We start from the raw sequence: 16,296 nt of genomic DNA on the forward strand, positions 1-16,296 counted from the left end.
GATTAGGAAGTTTGTTTGAGCGGCGATACCCGTTTAAAGTTAAAACACTTGCGCCCGGTGAACTTTTGGTGGTGGGTGTGCCTGTTTTCATGCTGCATTATGCACCCAAAGTCATTAGGGTGTCGATTTCGTCATTAGTAAAATATTTTAAAGCAAGAAGAGGGAAAAAACACCCCCCGGCAACACGTGCCGTACAGGGAATGTGGTACTCGGTTGTACGGCGTCTTCGTTTGACATGCAAAAAAGGGTTTGTTTTCACGTACACACAGTGCTTTCACGCGGGTGTCAGTGAGCTATGCTTCACTGATGCAAACCGTGGTATCATTGATAGGTAACAAGATCACTGGTAATGGATTTTTGCATACCGAAAACCTTGAGTGGGAAAAAATGCATTTAGGTGGGGATTTCAGGTATTAAAAAAGTCAAACATAACAACAACAAAAAACGATATAAACGCAAATAAGTGGAAAAATAATGCAGTTAGGTAATCAGTACACATTATGCAAATAAACATCGGTATCGAAAAAACACGGCTCTATCGCCGCTATTCAGGAATCGGTCATGGACCTCGCCTTTAGGATCGTTCCCATAGCTTTGGGAAGCGTTGGGAATTGAGATGAGAATACTCAATATTTTGAAATCGAAGTGATTGAAATCAGAGAAAAAAATAAAATAATTAAATCTGTGTCTTACTCTTTTTTGATTGATTGATTTGATTGATTTGATTGATTTAAAAATGTATTAAAATACATTTTTACCCCCTTTTTTAACACTCTTTTGCGACTCAAGTCACTCAGTCTCTTTGCGCCGACTAACGACTCACTATGAGCTATACATTCAAAACACTTACTCTTTTCGCCGGTTAGTGGCTTATTTTTTCGGGATTCATCCCTGAATCAGTTTGAATAAAATCCGAATGGAAAATGTGTGATAAAATATGTTCAAATGAAGATATTCATATACAGTGAAATCCCTCTAAGGTGAATCTTCAAGGGACCGCCAGCTTAGAGAGATATTCATGTTGAGGAAACTTATGAAGGTGTTGGTATGGAATATCCAAGAAAATACGAGAGAAACATGGCCTCCGTTGACCAATATGTTTATGAACAATCATCGAATTCATCTAACCGCAAGGCCAGACGAGGTGAAATAAACAGCGAAATGAACTATTTGACAGGTGAAATATCTGTCAGATAACGCATCACAGCAATCAGCTCATGTGCAATGTAAACAAATAACGTATACAAAATTGCAACTACAGTCCGAACTCACTGGTTGAACTTCAATTCCCAGCCCACGACTGAAAATGTGCTTTTTAGTTGGCACGTTTTTCCATACAAAAAAATTATGAAAATTTTCTAGGCAAGCCATGAGGTTTTTGTAAATTTTTTAACGGGTTTTCCATACAAACGCATGATTTTTACTTGAACTGTCAGCCAACTATCGAGCGTTCAACTAAAAAGCATGCCAACTAAAAAGCGTTCAACTATTGAATTTTAACTGTAAATCCATTAAATGGCTTCATCAAGTATTTCGGCAATTTTCAGTCAATAATTCGTCATTTCTTCCGATTGTTTTGCTTAAAAAGATATTCTTTTAAAGTGAATTTCGAAAGCAGATGTTATATTTGCCCCAACCCTTTAGCTGCATCTGTCAGATATTTGAACTGTCAGAATAGTTCATTTCGCTGTATATTTCACCCTGTCTAGCCGTACCGTACGAGAATCTCGGCTGTCAAATCGTATATGCAGCTTGAAGGATATTCGTCTTAGGAAGATATTCATCCTGAAGAGCCACAAAATGTACGGAATATGAGAGGACCGTCGAAATTTTCTCCTTAAAGAAACAATTCATCTTGAAGAGACTACATCTTAGAGAGATTTCACTGTAAACTCCTCGTGCTGAGTTTTATCTAAGCAGGATTAAACATACTCATGCACTACTTACTTTGCCTGCACATCTCTATGCGTTCGCCTGGGGCCCCGTAGATTGTTAGTCTATAGTATGCAGTATGTATTAGTTGTGGACATAGTACTAGCGACAAGGGCCCCCGGAAGGATGGACGTTGGGGCCCCGAGGCGAGCTTTTCTTCCCTCCCCCCCTCATCTCCCCAAAATGTTAGGGTCTGTAAGGACCTCATATCGTCTTACCGCCTAGGGCCCCCCATACCCTTAATCCGCCACTGCGTCCACTAAAAATCTTTTACTCGAATCTACATTAAAAAATTTGCCAATTTTGGAGCTTAAAAATCATCGAGAGGTGAAATAAATGATAGTGGAAAAGAATACCTAAAATTGACACTTTAAAAAGTGTTGCCCGATGAGACAAACATGCAATATGTAAGTGGCGACATCTGGCATCAAAACGACAAGAACTTAGTGGTAAGTTAACCATATCAGCTAAGAGATACACGAATAACAGCAATCGTGTGAAGTAGCTAAAAATAAACGTACCTATCATTTCCTAGTAACTACTAAAACTTTACTGAACTTGAAGTATTGTTTGGGGCTCAAAATCAATACAAATTGCAATGCAAAAATTTGCGTCGATACTATTGTTGATGATGCATATTTGCTGCCATCACAGCTGCCTCCTAGAACAATCTCCTTCTCAATCAAATTCCCAAATCTCTCGCCTTCCCCGCAAAACAACACCACAGTGCGTGTTTCGTCAACTTATTGCAATACTCGGTACCGGTCATAAAATGTGAACTCCCTCTCAATCATCTCCGGTGACCCGAAATATGGTTTCATTAATTTGTAATTTACAATTCCTTTCCACGCGGCGCCAGCAACGCCCAGGAACGCGGCACGGATCGAAATTGATTCGCATTCGCTATTCGGAAGCATCATTATATCCCGTGCCTTTCGCAAATAGCTTGTCGCAAGGCTTATCGCGGCATCGCTGCCCGGATACTGCGCAGGGCCGACCGGTGGCCGATTAATACGCTGCACAGGCAAAATTTATTACCATTCCCGCACGCGAATCACCCCTACCGCCCAACCACCCAACAAACCACTCGCAGCCCGAAAAGGTCGGGACCAATGGTGAATATGAACGTGACCCCGGCACACGAACTCATCCTCCCTGTCTGGGCACGTACACTCAGTGTACGCGGCCCACGCTGGTCTTCTTTGTCATTGGAGCGCCAAGGATATGTACGGTAAACAAACCATAAAGATATATCATCGATAAATGGTCCGTTGCATTTATCCGATCCCGGGGCAAGGCAATGGTACCGTGGATGGTGAGGGGGGAGGGGAGTCTTCTTGAAGACCGACGCGGCCCTAATTCATTACGCCCTAATTGGAACGCGCCTTGCCCACTGTTTGGACGCTCCACTGGGAAACTATGGCCAGGTGAAAAACGTACTTGCAAACCACAGGGCAAATACGACATGGCATGGCGAAGCACATTCAATGAAGTCATTGTTTCCAACGACCCCTTCCGGAGCATTTTCTTGAGGACGTACCGGGCGCTCCGGTGCGTACAAACTTTCTCCCTCCCTTTGACTTGACTGTCTTGACGACTCCCGTGCGCACTCGCTGTGTGTCCCCTTTTGCTAGGGATAGTTTCAGCGTGGAGTGGTGCAACGATGCAGCCAGCAAAGGATATCGGTTTACTGCTCAGAATTGCCGCTGGAGCTCTCCACAAAACCTTCCTGCGTGCCTGCCTGGCTGGCTTCTAATCAAATTTACTTCGATCTTGAGCGAGGTGCAGCAAAACGGAGCGCTGATCGCAGACCATTGTTTTTGTACCGCGCACCGTGGTCGGGACAAATTGCCTTCCACACAAAACCGACGGCATTATTGTGCAAGGTACAGAGGCACACACACAATGGAAATTAATAATCCACTGAGCACCACCCAACCCCGGGCAGGTCCTGTCCAATGTTCAAATAATAGCTTTGTGCTTACAGCGCGCAAAGACGACGCGTCGCTTGGAATTTCTAGCCAGCTTCAAACCTCCCCAGCGCGTCCTTATCTTCATCGAGCCATCTTGAACGGAATCGAACCTGCAAGAGCACAGGCCTCGCTTGGTTTGGTGAAGAAAATGAGCTTATTTCTAATTTTCGAACGTGAATTAAAATAACGAGCTGCGGAAAGGAATCGAAAGCACTATTTCAACGCTTTATCTGATGCCCGATATGCTAATGCCTCATTCGCTGCATGCTCCAGGCACGTCCTTGCTTTCTCGCTCTCTCTCTCTCTCTCTCTCTCTCTGTGTCTCTCTCCAAGGCGTGGAGGGGGCGAAACATGCCGTGAGGGAACAAGTGTGATAGCTTTACACCGCTTTGCCCACTGTGAAACGTGTTCAAGTGCTTGGCGGGGACTGGTCGTGACTTGGCCCTCAAAAAAGGCGCACATCTCCTGGAATGCGGGAAAAGGTTGGGAATGTGAGAGGTAAGCAAGTTTCCCACGCAACCGATTGACTATGAAATACGTGCAGTTGGCATGAAAATCCAGGCTTACCGTGCCGAGTGAAAGAGTACGCGTGCCAGTTCCTTTGAAGGAAGAGACTTGCAGGATGTAGATGAGTTGTTCGTTATGTTTCTTTTCGCCCTTCCAAAGCACTTACAAGCTTCCAGGTGGGGCTAGAGATCCTGCCTTTTTTGGGGGGGTGGGGGGACAACGAGTTTCAGGACAATTAGATAACGGTAATGAAAAATGGAGCGTAGAGTGATTTTATACGGAGCTCCGGGGAAACGCTCAACGTGTTGTGTTTGTCGTAGGGCAAAAACGTATTTATTGAAGGTGTTGTTAGCTTGGGGTTGGAGGGAATGGGAAGCAAGCTGAAAAACGGAACCTGATTTGATTATAATGTTGTCAATAGATGTAACTCATAGCCATATCGAGCGATCGGTGCCAATAGTCACGTAGGTACGTTTGGATAGAAACGGTGAAGGTGTTTAATATATATTAATGAGCGAGGAAGTATTTTCAGTACTGGCTGTGATCTTTTTTGTGGCAATCTTTTTAGAAGAGTTACTTAATAAAATAATAAACCTACTTCTTAAGAACTGTTTCACGCTTTTAGATAGTTTTTTGGGACATATACGTTTTAGTAATATAATACAATGAAGAAGTTGGTATAAGAATCCCAATAGTTAAAAGTTATTTTAAATTTATCTCGAAATGAGCACATTGCAGTTAAACATCGTACGTTCACTAAACGTTTATTTTTGTGCTAGGTCCGCACCCTAAAATAGCATGATTTTAACATGTCTAAGGTCGACGAAGTCTGATTGGAGTAGCCTCATGCTGGCAAACACCAATTAGATCGAATAACAACAACCCGCCATGTTGACTGCTAATTGATATAATTAGTAATGTCGTGCTGGATTTGACTCCTTCGGCTAATTATTTTCGAACGTTGGCTCTCTCTCTCCGATATCAAAGTGGTGGTAATCTTGTTTCGGAGCTTGTTACATCGACTTGTTTTACCCGTGGGTAACATTGACGTCTTTGAAAGTGGCTCATATTTCATTCTGCCTACTACAGCTTTAAAATAAATGGATTGTTTTACATTAATACGCGTCACTTTTGGATTGGGATTTTGATTAACGAAAGCCTGTATATGCACGTAGGTCGATTATACCAGATGACAAAAAAATCATTGAAATTTTAAATTTTTTACACAACCTTTCATTTTACCTTTTTTGCTTTTGCCATTTCCTAAATTTGCCTTTAGTCACATTTTCTCTACCTTAGTCTCAAACAGTCCTTCATGTTGCAAGAATCAATTTTTTAACACAACATATGTATGTCTGTAAATAGTCATTTAACAAATTCCAAATACTGCTCTAAACAAAGTCAAAAACAAATTCCAACTTGTTTCCAAATCTTCTTGCCATAGGTCTGATATCTATTGCAACGGTTTTGTTTGTATATTTGCCATCAATTATTAAATACGTCATCAATACTTTACACACTAAGTATCCCGTCTTGGGAAGCAGTCAGATGCTCGCTACAGGTTGGAGATAACGATTGGTATGAGAAATAACAATGTTTCTGGTCTCGATTGCTTGAAATAAACTAAAAGCAAGAGTTAATTGTAAATCGTCGTGGTTGATTTGATTGGACTTAAATTTAGCTACAAAATAATTGAGTGAACATTGAAAGATAACTTTGAAACAATCCCAATATGATTTAAATACCTAGACGCCTAAAATAAACGCCTGCAATCTACCAGAACCTTTGCACTAAGCTCTGTCCTTAATATACAACTTTAGCTTTTATTTTCTGTCAATATTTAAGTTTATGCACACTAAAACCCAAAAACTGTATTTATGCATGCGTTAGAACCATTCACATGCATTAAATCAGATTACTATAACGTGCCCTAATGTTTACTTTATTTTACAACCTCTCGCAAAATTTGACAACCACATTTTTCACTGCATTTTGTTTCCGCTTTCCGTAACAATAACCATTGCCATAACCCATTCTGTGCACCCAATAGCCCATTCCATCCCCCAAGCTAACATCTAATGCACACACTCTAATGCACTCCACTTCATCCGTACTGTGTGGACGGTTAGAGCGACCGTTTAGTATGTGCCTGCGACGACCGATCAATTTTATTATTATTATTAAACTATCGATTTATTTGGCCGAGAAGAACCGGGTAGAACCGGGTCGAGTTGCAGCCAAGAACTCACCTGCAGGGAAAAGAAAGAAAACCCACCCAACGGATCGGAAGTGTCCCGTGTCAGGCGATTGCACACACGGGAAACACCCGTACGCCCGGCGGCTACTCGTCTGGCTGGCTGCACCGCTCGGCTGCCAATGCTCGTACCACATTCGCCCGTTTCCAAGTTATGGCAGCCGTTTATTCAATTGCTGTGCACCGCACCAAAGCACCCCTCTGCCCCTCTCTGCTGGCAAACCGATAATTTATCCATAAACATTATCTGGCCACTTCCATTACGGGCATATGTTGGGTACGAGTACACGGTACGAGTAGATTTACCATAAAGCTCTAGGATGGCGTTCCGAAGGAAGCAAGGTCGAATGGGAAGATGCACATTTCAACAGACACTCGCTCACACTACCGGGGGCATCAGAGTTGGGTGGATTATCGCGATTTGAAGAGGAAAAAATACAGAACGTCGAGACAAATGCAGTTGAAATATGCACACACACACAGAGAGACACACACAATCGAGACACCCGAGGCATTCGACAGTTTGGCTCCATAAATAATAATATATTGGCAGGTGAAGAAACCGAACGGACCCGTATGCAAAAGAAATACTCTTCTGTCTACGGTGCATATTCCAACTTCACCCACCAGCGCGCGGAAGGTGGACACAAAGAAAAAACTAAACCAACAACAACAACAACAAAAAGAGACGTGCATTGAGCATAAAACTAGCTGAACTCAATAAGCGCCCACCGTTAGTGGGACATAAATGCGCCAATTCACGGCGACGGTTTGCGCGCTGCACGGCGTATCCAAAAAGCGCACCGCCAGCGCTTTTGGGATAACGGACTTCGGTGTGGTCGTCAGGAATGGTGGAAAATTTATAGTCCACCCCCCTCCCTCTACTAGCAGCAGCCACAAACGAAACTGATCGCATTGGGTCGTATGTCTGTCACTAAAAATCCAGCCCCGGTTGAATGGTTCAGTGTCAGTGCATTTCATACGAGTGCTCATATTCACTTACCGCCCTTCAATCGGTACGGTAGAGCTACCCAGCTCAAATGGAGTCGTGTGTGTGTGCGTTAAGGCAAAAAATGAGAAAATCCACTCTTCCATCCGGTTCCGATTTGAAAAACAAAAATATAAACCAGCCTCACTCCAACAGCTTTCAAAGTTCTTGCGGCAGAAGAGAACGAACCAGAATGGAATGGAGAATGGATGAATCTCAACAAATGGATGCACCTGGTTGCTATTGGAAACGCAGTGCAGCGGAAGGAGATCTTCCCATCGTAGGTGCTCACGTGTACAAATGGTCACGTGAGTATAGAACTCTGTACGAGGTACGGGAATACAGAATGGAGTATGGAACAAAAAAGACGCCCTCTTCAGGGAAAAGCACCCATATGGGACACGAAACGAAACTGTAAAATAAAGCGTAACTCGTTATCTGGTTTGATGATCTGTACGAACACAGCACTAAACAAAAAAAAAACGGGGCAAACACTTCTACAAGCGTCCTGCACAAAAATGGCCCGATCTGTACGGTGCCATAAAACAAGCGCATCGTTCCGGTTGATTGAAATAATACCGCTGAAGAATTAGTCTCCTAAAGCGAGATTCATGACATGAATCGGTGGTACTGCTGTACTGCTGCTACAAATGCTGCTTATGTCACAATGGTTGCATACATTCAGGCGCTCTCGGTGGTCCTGCTAGAAAGGCGGGCTGGGCAAGCACGTACGGAACGAAACCAATCCGTTTCTCTATCGACCTTAAGCTGCTGCTGTTTATCCTTTTTTGTTTCCGCCTTTCCTTGTTGGGGTTGCGTGGGGCTTGAAATTTCCACCAAGCTTACCATTTCACCAGCACTCTGTCGAACACTTATCGGCACATCTTGCCAACCAATGACACACTGCCAGCGGCTCATTTCCTTCCTCATCACTGTACCCGGTGGGTCGTTCGAAGGCTTGGACGTTGATGCTGGAGACACTTTTCTAAAGTAGACCGCTTTTTTTGCTGTTTTTTGCTAAGCGCCATATATCGAATCGATTGTACCTTGTTTGGTTGTGCTTCTCCACACTTTTCGATTGAAAGGAAAAACGTAAATGCACTTTGTGGGGGTAGAAGGCTCCCTGCAGCCCCCTTCGCAACCGGATGTAAGGGAACACCTGATGATAATTTATTTATTGCAAGCTCTACTGCAAGGTATCGGATCAACCCATTTCCCCGGTACAGTAGAACCTTTTCCACTGTAGAACGTGAACCAGCTGCTGTACGGTAAGGCAGCCGAAGGGGTTCAATGTGTGAGCTTTCTTCTGTTTCCAATCCTTAAAAACGGCACAGCGACAGACTCCGAACGGATAGCGAGAGTGCTTTGCTACTTTGTGCCAGCGGCCATTGGATACACAACATCTCTCATCACTTCAATTTGTGGCACGGTTCGAACGGTCCAGCAGCCAGGCTGGACAGAAGGACAAAGCCGTGACGATGAAGTGACAATACCACTACCTTCTACTGGCCTTGGAAGAAAGAAAAAAACCCCTTCTGTTTGCAAAACACTTACGGCATTAGGCAAACTTCGAGGCATTGCATTTGATGGCATTACCAGAACTGAGCTACACTTACAGCTGTGCAGGTGGTGGTGCATCATACTGCGTGCTAGACTGTCCATCCACTACCACGGGTTCAGTGATGAGGCCACGTTTTCTAACAGTCCAGTGGCTTTTGCTGAAATCCATCCCGACTAAACGAAAACGCATGTGCTCGTTAACTTTGACACAAACGGGTTGACATGTTCGGTTGAATGCTTTTTTGGTTTGTTCTTAAATGATATTGCCATCGAGCTAAGCTGATTCTGGGAAGCGTAGGTCAATTTCATTATTTTTAGTACCAATATCGGTCGCACCATTGAGTGGAAAGCAAGATCCAAAGCTGGACTAATGTTGGTTCTCGGTTAAGAATGTGCATTGAAGACAAAAGGCAAAGAAATACATGTCTGGCCGGGCAGGATCCGACCTGTTCAGTCGAAATTCGTGGAATACAATATAACATACTATTTCTGCTTGACTGAAAATAGATGTTACGTTCGGTTTTTTAAATGCTGAACAATGTGTTTGTCTACTGATGTAAGAGGACAACCTTTCCAGTTAAAGTCTGGACTGGACTAGACCGATGTTAACGACCTGGAAGATGTGTATCGTTTGTGTTGACCCTTCGCCTGACTATAAGTACTATATAATGTAATTAGTAACAACCATTTTCACTTTAAAATAATGTTTTCCAATACTTCAAGCTGCTATTGTTTGTAGGTACTTTAATTAGCAATGATAAAATTCCAAGAACATAACGATCTGTAGATAGACGTGCCCAACCATTTTTTTGTACGCCAGAGTTGACTTTCTTGTTCTTGTTCAACAACACATGACACATTCAGCCATCGTTTTGGACATATCTAGAGAAAACCTAGAGTATTCCATACCTCTGTCTAGTACTTTTGGCTGCTCTGTCGTAGCGTCTTTGCGGAAAGGTTGAAGCTGAAATCAAATTATGGCTACATCTTGGACCGGGAAATTGGACTGTAACTAATCAAGTGATCAAGCCATAATCCATTAAGGATTGTTAAGTTTTGGTAGCTTTTCTGTTGTGCTTGATTCTGTTACAATTGATTGAGTCCGTTTTGTAGATCTTAAAATTTTGGTTAAAACCTTTTTCCAATTTTTCAATTTTGATCACTAGAAGCTGAACAAGCTATTGTGTTAGGAAATTTTAATATATTAATTCTGGTCTTTCCTAATGTTGACTATGTAATTATCAAAACCTCTCGTTTTGTAGCTCTGGTTTGACAAACATAGGACAAAATTTGCCCAGTGGAACAATTTATACATGAATACTCCTCAGTAAATATAGGGTCGCTAAACGAGGCTAATGGACTGCAACATTCATTGTGCAGAAATGTACATTGTGCATGGGTTCTAGCTGGTACGTAAATAAGAATAGTTTTCGCGTTTATCTCATTTCTCGACGGCTTCGCAATATACACGCTTTAGACATGCAATATAAGGCAGCTAAGAGGGTAAGAAAAACAGTTTAATTCCCCAGTTACTGCTTAGTAAATTGGTTGCTCCGAAGAATAAAATGTGCAAGTTTATCGAAACATCGTAAGCCTGTAGCCTATCCCAATTGTTTAAATATTGCATTTAAAGCATCCTTTCTATTGCCAATCCACCGTCCAACCTAAAGCCATCTGAAGTCTGCTTTAAACGAATGTATTTCCATGAAATGTAATGTAGTCTATGGAGATACAATGCTAAAAGCGGTATAAAATATTCACACAATCAAGCATATTAAATCAGCCCATTACGTGTGAATGCGATACACTTTATCAGTTTTACATCGAAAAATTACCTTTTACAACATTCTGCAAAATTACAGCACAATGTTGAGCCGATTGATTCAACTGTGCTCGAAATTAATCCTCCCCCTTTAGTTCGTAGCGGAGAACCGTTCCGATCAATCAAAACGCAGCACGCGCTCCCACTCTCCGTGTGTGTGTGTGTGTGAGAGAGAGAGAGAGAGAGAGAGAGAGAGAGAGAGAGAGAGAGAGGAGAGAGAAAAAGACACATGCCACAGTTCCAGCTGTGGCGCTTTCAGGCCTCCCCGCAAGAAATTAACACTTTGCATACTCTCTAATTAAACCATTGCCGAGGGCGAACAGCCAACCTTGCAGGGCATGCCCACCAGCCAGTACGGTGGTAGTCACATTTGATTAAAATGTTCCGCTTTTTCGAAAGCAGCAGGACGGGACTGTCAACGCGAACAGCGCTCTGCTGCGTAGCCTAATTGATGCCCTTTCGACAACAACGGTGGCCCCGGTGCAGTTGTGATACGCCGTCCAAATCGATGGCTTTTGATGGTGCTTGGCACAGCGCTTGGCGCGGCTCTAATTTGATGCAGTGTGGTGCACGGATTTGTTGCGATTGGTGGGAGGGAAAGGGATAGTTGGACATAATACTCTTACCCGATATAAAGCCACAGCTGCTACCGGCGGGAGAAACACATCCAGAAGCTCAATTCGTCGGTGATTTTTTTGTTATTTTTGAATATTACACTTCCAGTCACTGATCATGATTCGTTCCAACTTGAAACGGATGAAAGGGAAAGCACCCGGGGTGGATGGTAGCACCCGCGTAGGTGGCACACTTTTAATTACGAATGCATTCATACAATCACTCTAATTTCGAACCGGGCTACCCCGTTGGGACCGAGCGTAGCTGGAACGCGTGTGCTTTTGGGAGCGAATGAATTTGCTCCTACCCACCCACCCAGCTACTGGAACGGGAAAACAATATTTGCAATCTTTCCCTTCCGGTTTGGCTGTTGACGAAAGGCAAACTCGGGCGGCAAAAAAGGGCGGAAACGGGTGGCGGCTGCAGTTGATGGGAAAATAAATTATCAGATTATCAAACGACTGGCGTGCGGATGATTGATTTCGATATCAGAAACTAAAGCGAGATACTTTGAATCGGAGAGAGAGAAAGAGCACGAGAGGAAGATCGTGAGCCATAATTTCCATACGGTCCATGCTGGCTGGTGTGGGGCCAATACGTTGTAGCGCACTTGTAGCACAATTGATTGAATTATTTTAATTCATATCGACTGCAGAAATTGGAATCTATTGAACCTAGGGGGAGCTTGGGAGTGAGTGAGGTGTAGTTTCATGCGCGGCAAGAGCCGAGATATTGAACACGGCCGTGCCCTACTTCGTTGCATTTTTGGTAGGGGTGGGGAGGTATTTATACGCTGCTGGGGCTGCTGCTGCTGCTGCTACGTCGATGGTTTTGCTACATTCGGCTATTTATTGACCCGGGCGGCAACAGCAATTGCCGTTTGGTGCTCTGTTTTTGTGTAATCGCAAGTGAAGAAATGAAATCACATTTAATTATAAGTTGGTTGCACCGTACAGCAGAGCAGAGATTTTGTTTTGAATTTGCATTTATTTATTGGAAGTATACATACTCTTTTGGATTAAAATCAAATTTTGTGGAATTACGGTGGCACCACGACAAGCTGCTCAAATTCGAATGCAAAAATGTGGTAAAAGCGTAAAATCACCAAATCTTTAAATTGTAAATTTAAAACGTAATGTGTACTAAATTAGTTTTAATTTTACTTTCAAGATGGTTTGATTGCCTAATGTAGCCTGGTAGTCTCAAACTAAGGCAGAATTCGATTCCCATCAGACTAGTACCTAGTTCATCAGATCTAGTACCTAGTGGTAATTACCAGAATTTATTAGACTTGTTTGAGTTTGAATTGCTCTCAAAGATAAGATCGCAATTATCTGCAAAGGTCTTTACAATAATAATTAAAAATAATAAAGGGAAGAAGAAGGAGAAGATGAAAAGGAAGAAAAAGAAGAACAAGAAGTAGAAGAAGAAGAAATAAAGAAAGGAAGATTGAATGAAAGACAAAAAGTAAGAAAAAAAGAAAGAAAAAAAGAAAGAAAGAAAGAAAGAAATATAGAGAGCAAGGAAGAAAAAGAGAAAGGAAGAAAGAGAGAAAGAAAGAGATAATGAAAAATAGAAAGAAAAAAAGAAAGGAAAGAGTAATTTTGAGACAGAGAAGAGAAGAAAAAAAGAGAACAGAGAAGAGAAGAAAAAACAGAAAGAGAGAAAGAAAGAGAGAATGAAAAATAGAATGAAAAAAAGAAAGAAAAGAATAATTGTGAGACATGCAGAAATAAAGATAATAACTTCAATAACAAAAATGTAAGAAGAAATGCGTAGATGATGTTGAATGATAAAAAATGTAATAACATTAAAACATAACATGTAATGAACAATAAAAAAAAAAACAAAAAAGCATGAACCCCAAATAAATAAATGTAAAACGGACAAACGATCTTTTTTGTAATTCTATTCCCCATCTTATTCGTGTTTTGCTTTATCTACGAAATTCAATACAATACACTGAACACACACACACACACGTCGCAGCTGATTTGGTAACATATCACACACCTATTAGCGCTAAATAAATTAAATGCAAACAAATTCCTGCGCCTTTTTATTACATTTTGTTAACAGCGCGGCGCTAGGCATGAAATATTGAGTTCATTTCGCAAGAGGCTGTCGCTGTCCAAAAGTTCGCCCCAAACATCTCGCACATCTTTAACTCCACACAAAAGTGGCTCATTGTTAACGTGCGCGTGAATACTTAACCGCACCAGGGAAGTGATATTTTATAACCCTTCGCCCTCATTACGTTCCGAACCCGAAACGCCGTGGAGCTTTCTTTAAAGCACAACGCTTCATACATACACACACACAAACACAGCCCCAAATAACTGCTGACATCGATTATTGTTTTCCTAACCCTTCCGCTTCATTCGTTCGATGGGCCGGGGGCAGTGTCTAGAGTTTCATTTCGCCTTCTCCGCATCATCCCCATCCCCCTCAAAAACAGCATGAATAATTTATAGTGATAATTGTAATGCTTACCTACCCGTACTCGCGTAACCTTCGTGTTCAAATAACAGCATGGACATAGTCTCGAAGCTCATAAATCCTACAGCGAGTCAGGGAGGCCAGTACAGGGAGGCTCCCGAGACGTGTTTGGATGTCTATCATTCGATGCTCTGACCCGCTGCTGGCCACAGTCGGGATGATGTAACAATGTATTCACAGCATCAAGCCGTCCGCTCTAGCCACAGCGCCACAGCTGTCCATCTATGATGAGAAAGTTCATCTGGCTGATGTGTGCCCCGTAGCCAAGCTCTAGCGGCGAGGTAAAGGCAGGCCCGCATGCAGTGTGGCGTATGATTTTGAAGCAATAGCCGTGTGCGAGATGCAAATGTTTGGCATCTTGGCATCTTGCGTATCTTCTTTGGAGCATCAAACGGCGCAATGGTTTCTCCCCTTCCACTGTGTGGACTGTGGATCCAAGGGGCGGACCAGGCTTCGGAAATGGAGTCTGATTTGGTGTGTGTGTGTTGCTGGTGGACGTAATGGAACGGTTGTTTGTCCGGATCCGGTCACACCGAGCGCGTTGAAAGAAGTTATAAAAGTATCCGAACTGAAGATGGGCCCGGTCAGTGCTGTATGATCAGTTCCGGTGGCTGGACGTACTGTGGAGGGTTGCTGTGGACCACCCTTGGAAAAGTTCGAACATGGAAGTAAGTACCGAGCAGTGGTCGTTGTTGGATACTGGTACTGAAGCTCTTACGTATCAACGTCTTTTTCCACTTCTGATTGAACGGTCTGTCGGCAGATCTGTTTCTCACTTTTACTCCAAAGCATAGCAATACTGGGCCTCGATGGATTACCAAAGCGTCGGTGGAAGTTTAGCCGGGAATTGCTGCTAAGTCGCTGCTGTCTGTTAGCCCTGTTACTAGTGCTATGCTGCCAGCTAACACCCACCGTTCAGGGAGTTCCCCGAAGACACACCGCCAAAGCTTACGATGCAGAAGAGGGATACTACGAGTCCGACGGTAGCTACGAGGAAGATGACGACGAGCAGCACTACGGAACAGGTGAGACGATCCATCACGGTTCTGCCAACCCGCACGACGATAACGATTCTGTGGAAATAGAGTACGAAGAGCATGACGAACATCATCATCATCATCATCTACCGAACGGGGTCGCCGAGTCGGACGAATCCAGCGAAGAACATACCGAAGATGCTTTCAATAACGCCAACCTGCTGGCCCAACTCGGCATCCAGCAGAAGCTACCGGACGGGTACGGGAAGAGCAAGAAGAAAGGCAAACACTACGGACCGCCGCCGGTTACGATCGCCGTCCCGTACCCGGTGCACATCGAGCGGAAGGTTCCGGTGTTTATCGAGAAGAAGGTTCCGGTGATCGTGGAAAAGCAGGTGGAGGTGCCCGTCGACCGACCGTACGAGGTGCCCGTCCCGGTGAAAGTGCCCGTCCACGAGAAGGAAGTGATACACGTGCCGAAACCGATCGTCTTCAATGTGGACCGACCGTACCCGGTGTTTGTGCACCGGACTGTGTTTGTGGACAAGTACCGGCCGTTCAAAGTGTTGATCAAGTCGAGAACTCGCTACTAGACGCGCGTGTGTTTGACGGTTTAAAACTGGCTACTGCGATGACGTTAGACTAGAGGTTGGAGGTGAGTCTGCAAATGAAAGTTGCTAACAGGTAGCAGTGCCAACTTGATCGAACATACCAGCAACATTGTAGCGTCCAAACCGGACGGAATGAAAGTGTCAATGAACTGTGGTGCTTGAAACAGCTTGAAAGAGTGCTTTTTCGGCTTCAACAACACACTGCGCCTAATCCGTTCGCCAATTTTCGGCGGGGAAACCGCTGCTGTGTGACTTAGGTAATATATCCGCACCGTACATTTCGGTTTCGGTTCCCTTTCTTTCGGGGGTGGCTGAAAAGGTTGCGGCTGTGGTGGAGGAATCGAATCAACTGCACGAGTGAAACTGTTGTGGCACTGTGGCCACTGCGGTCTTCTTTGCTGCGCGCGGTGCCACCACGCACGTAACCGCACGCTCTAAAGCGAACGAAACCAAAAGTAACGAGTGCCTTGTGTGACTGCCAATACCGTGTGGCACTGGCCCTACTGCTTTGCTGCTGCTATTATGACTGTACACGCTCGTTCGCTTCGTGTTCGGCAC

General features: G+C 43.7%; 1 protein-coding gene across 2 annotated transcripts; it reads left to right on the plus strand.

Annotated features, from left to right (window-relative positions):
- The first annotated feature begins 14,616 nt into the window (after window positions 1-14,616).
- Window positions 14,617-15,729, plus strand: LOC133393100 (uncharacterized). Of its 2 annotated transcripts, XM_061656556.1 has the most exons (3): window positions 14,617-14,818; window positions 14,914-15,175; window positions 15,236-15,729. In XM_061656556.1, the coding sequence occupies exons 1-3, from the start codon at window positions 14,813-14,815 to the stop codon at window positions 15,718-15,720; spliced, it is 753 nt and encodes a 250-aa protein (XP_061512540.1). In that variant the 5' UTR covers window positions 14,617-14,812; the 3' UTR covers window positions 15,721-15,729. The 2 variants fall into 2 exon arrangements, with proteins under 2 accessions (XP_061512540.1, XP_061512539.1); XM_061656555.1 differs by having other exon boundaries at window positions 14,618-14,818; window positions 14,914-15,729.
- Window positions 15,730-16,296: the final 567 nt, after the last annotated feature.

This window comes from Anopheles gambiae, chromosome 3, assembly GCF_943734735.2.
Source record: "Anopheles gambiae chromosome 3, idAnoGambNW_F1_1, whole genome shotgun sequence".
NCBI lineage: Eukaryota > Metazoa > Arthropoda > Insecta > Diptera > Culicidae > Anopheles > Anopheles gambiae.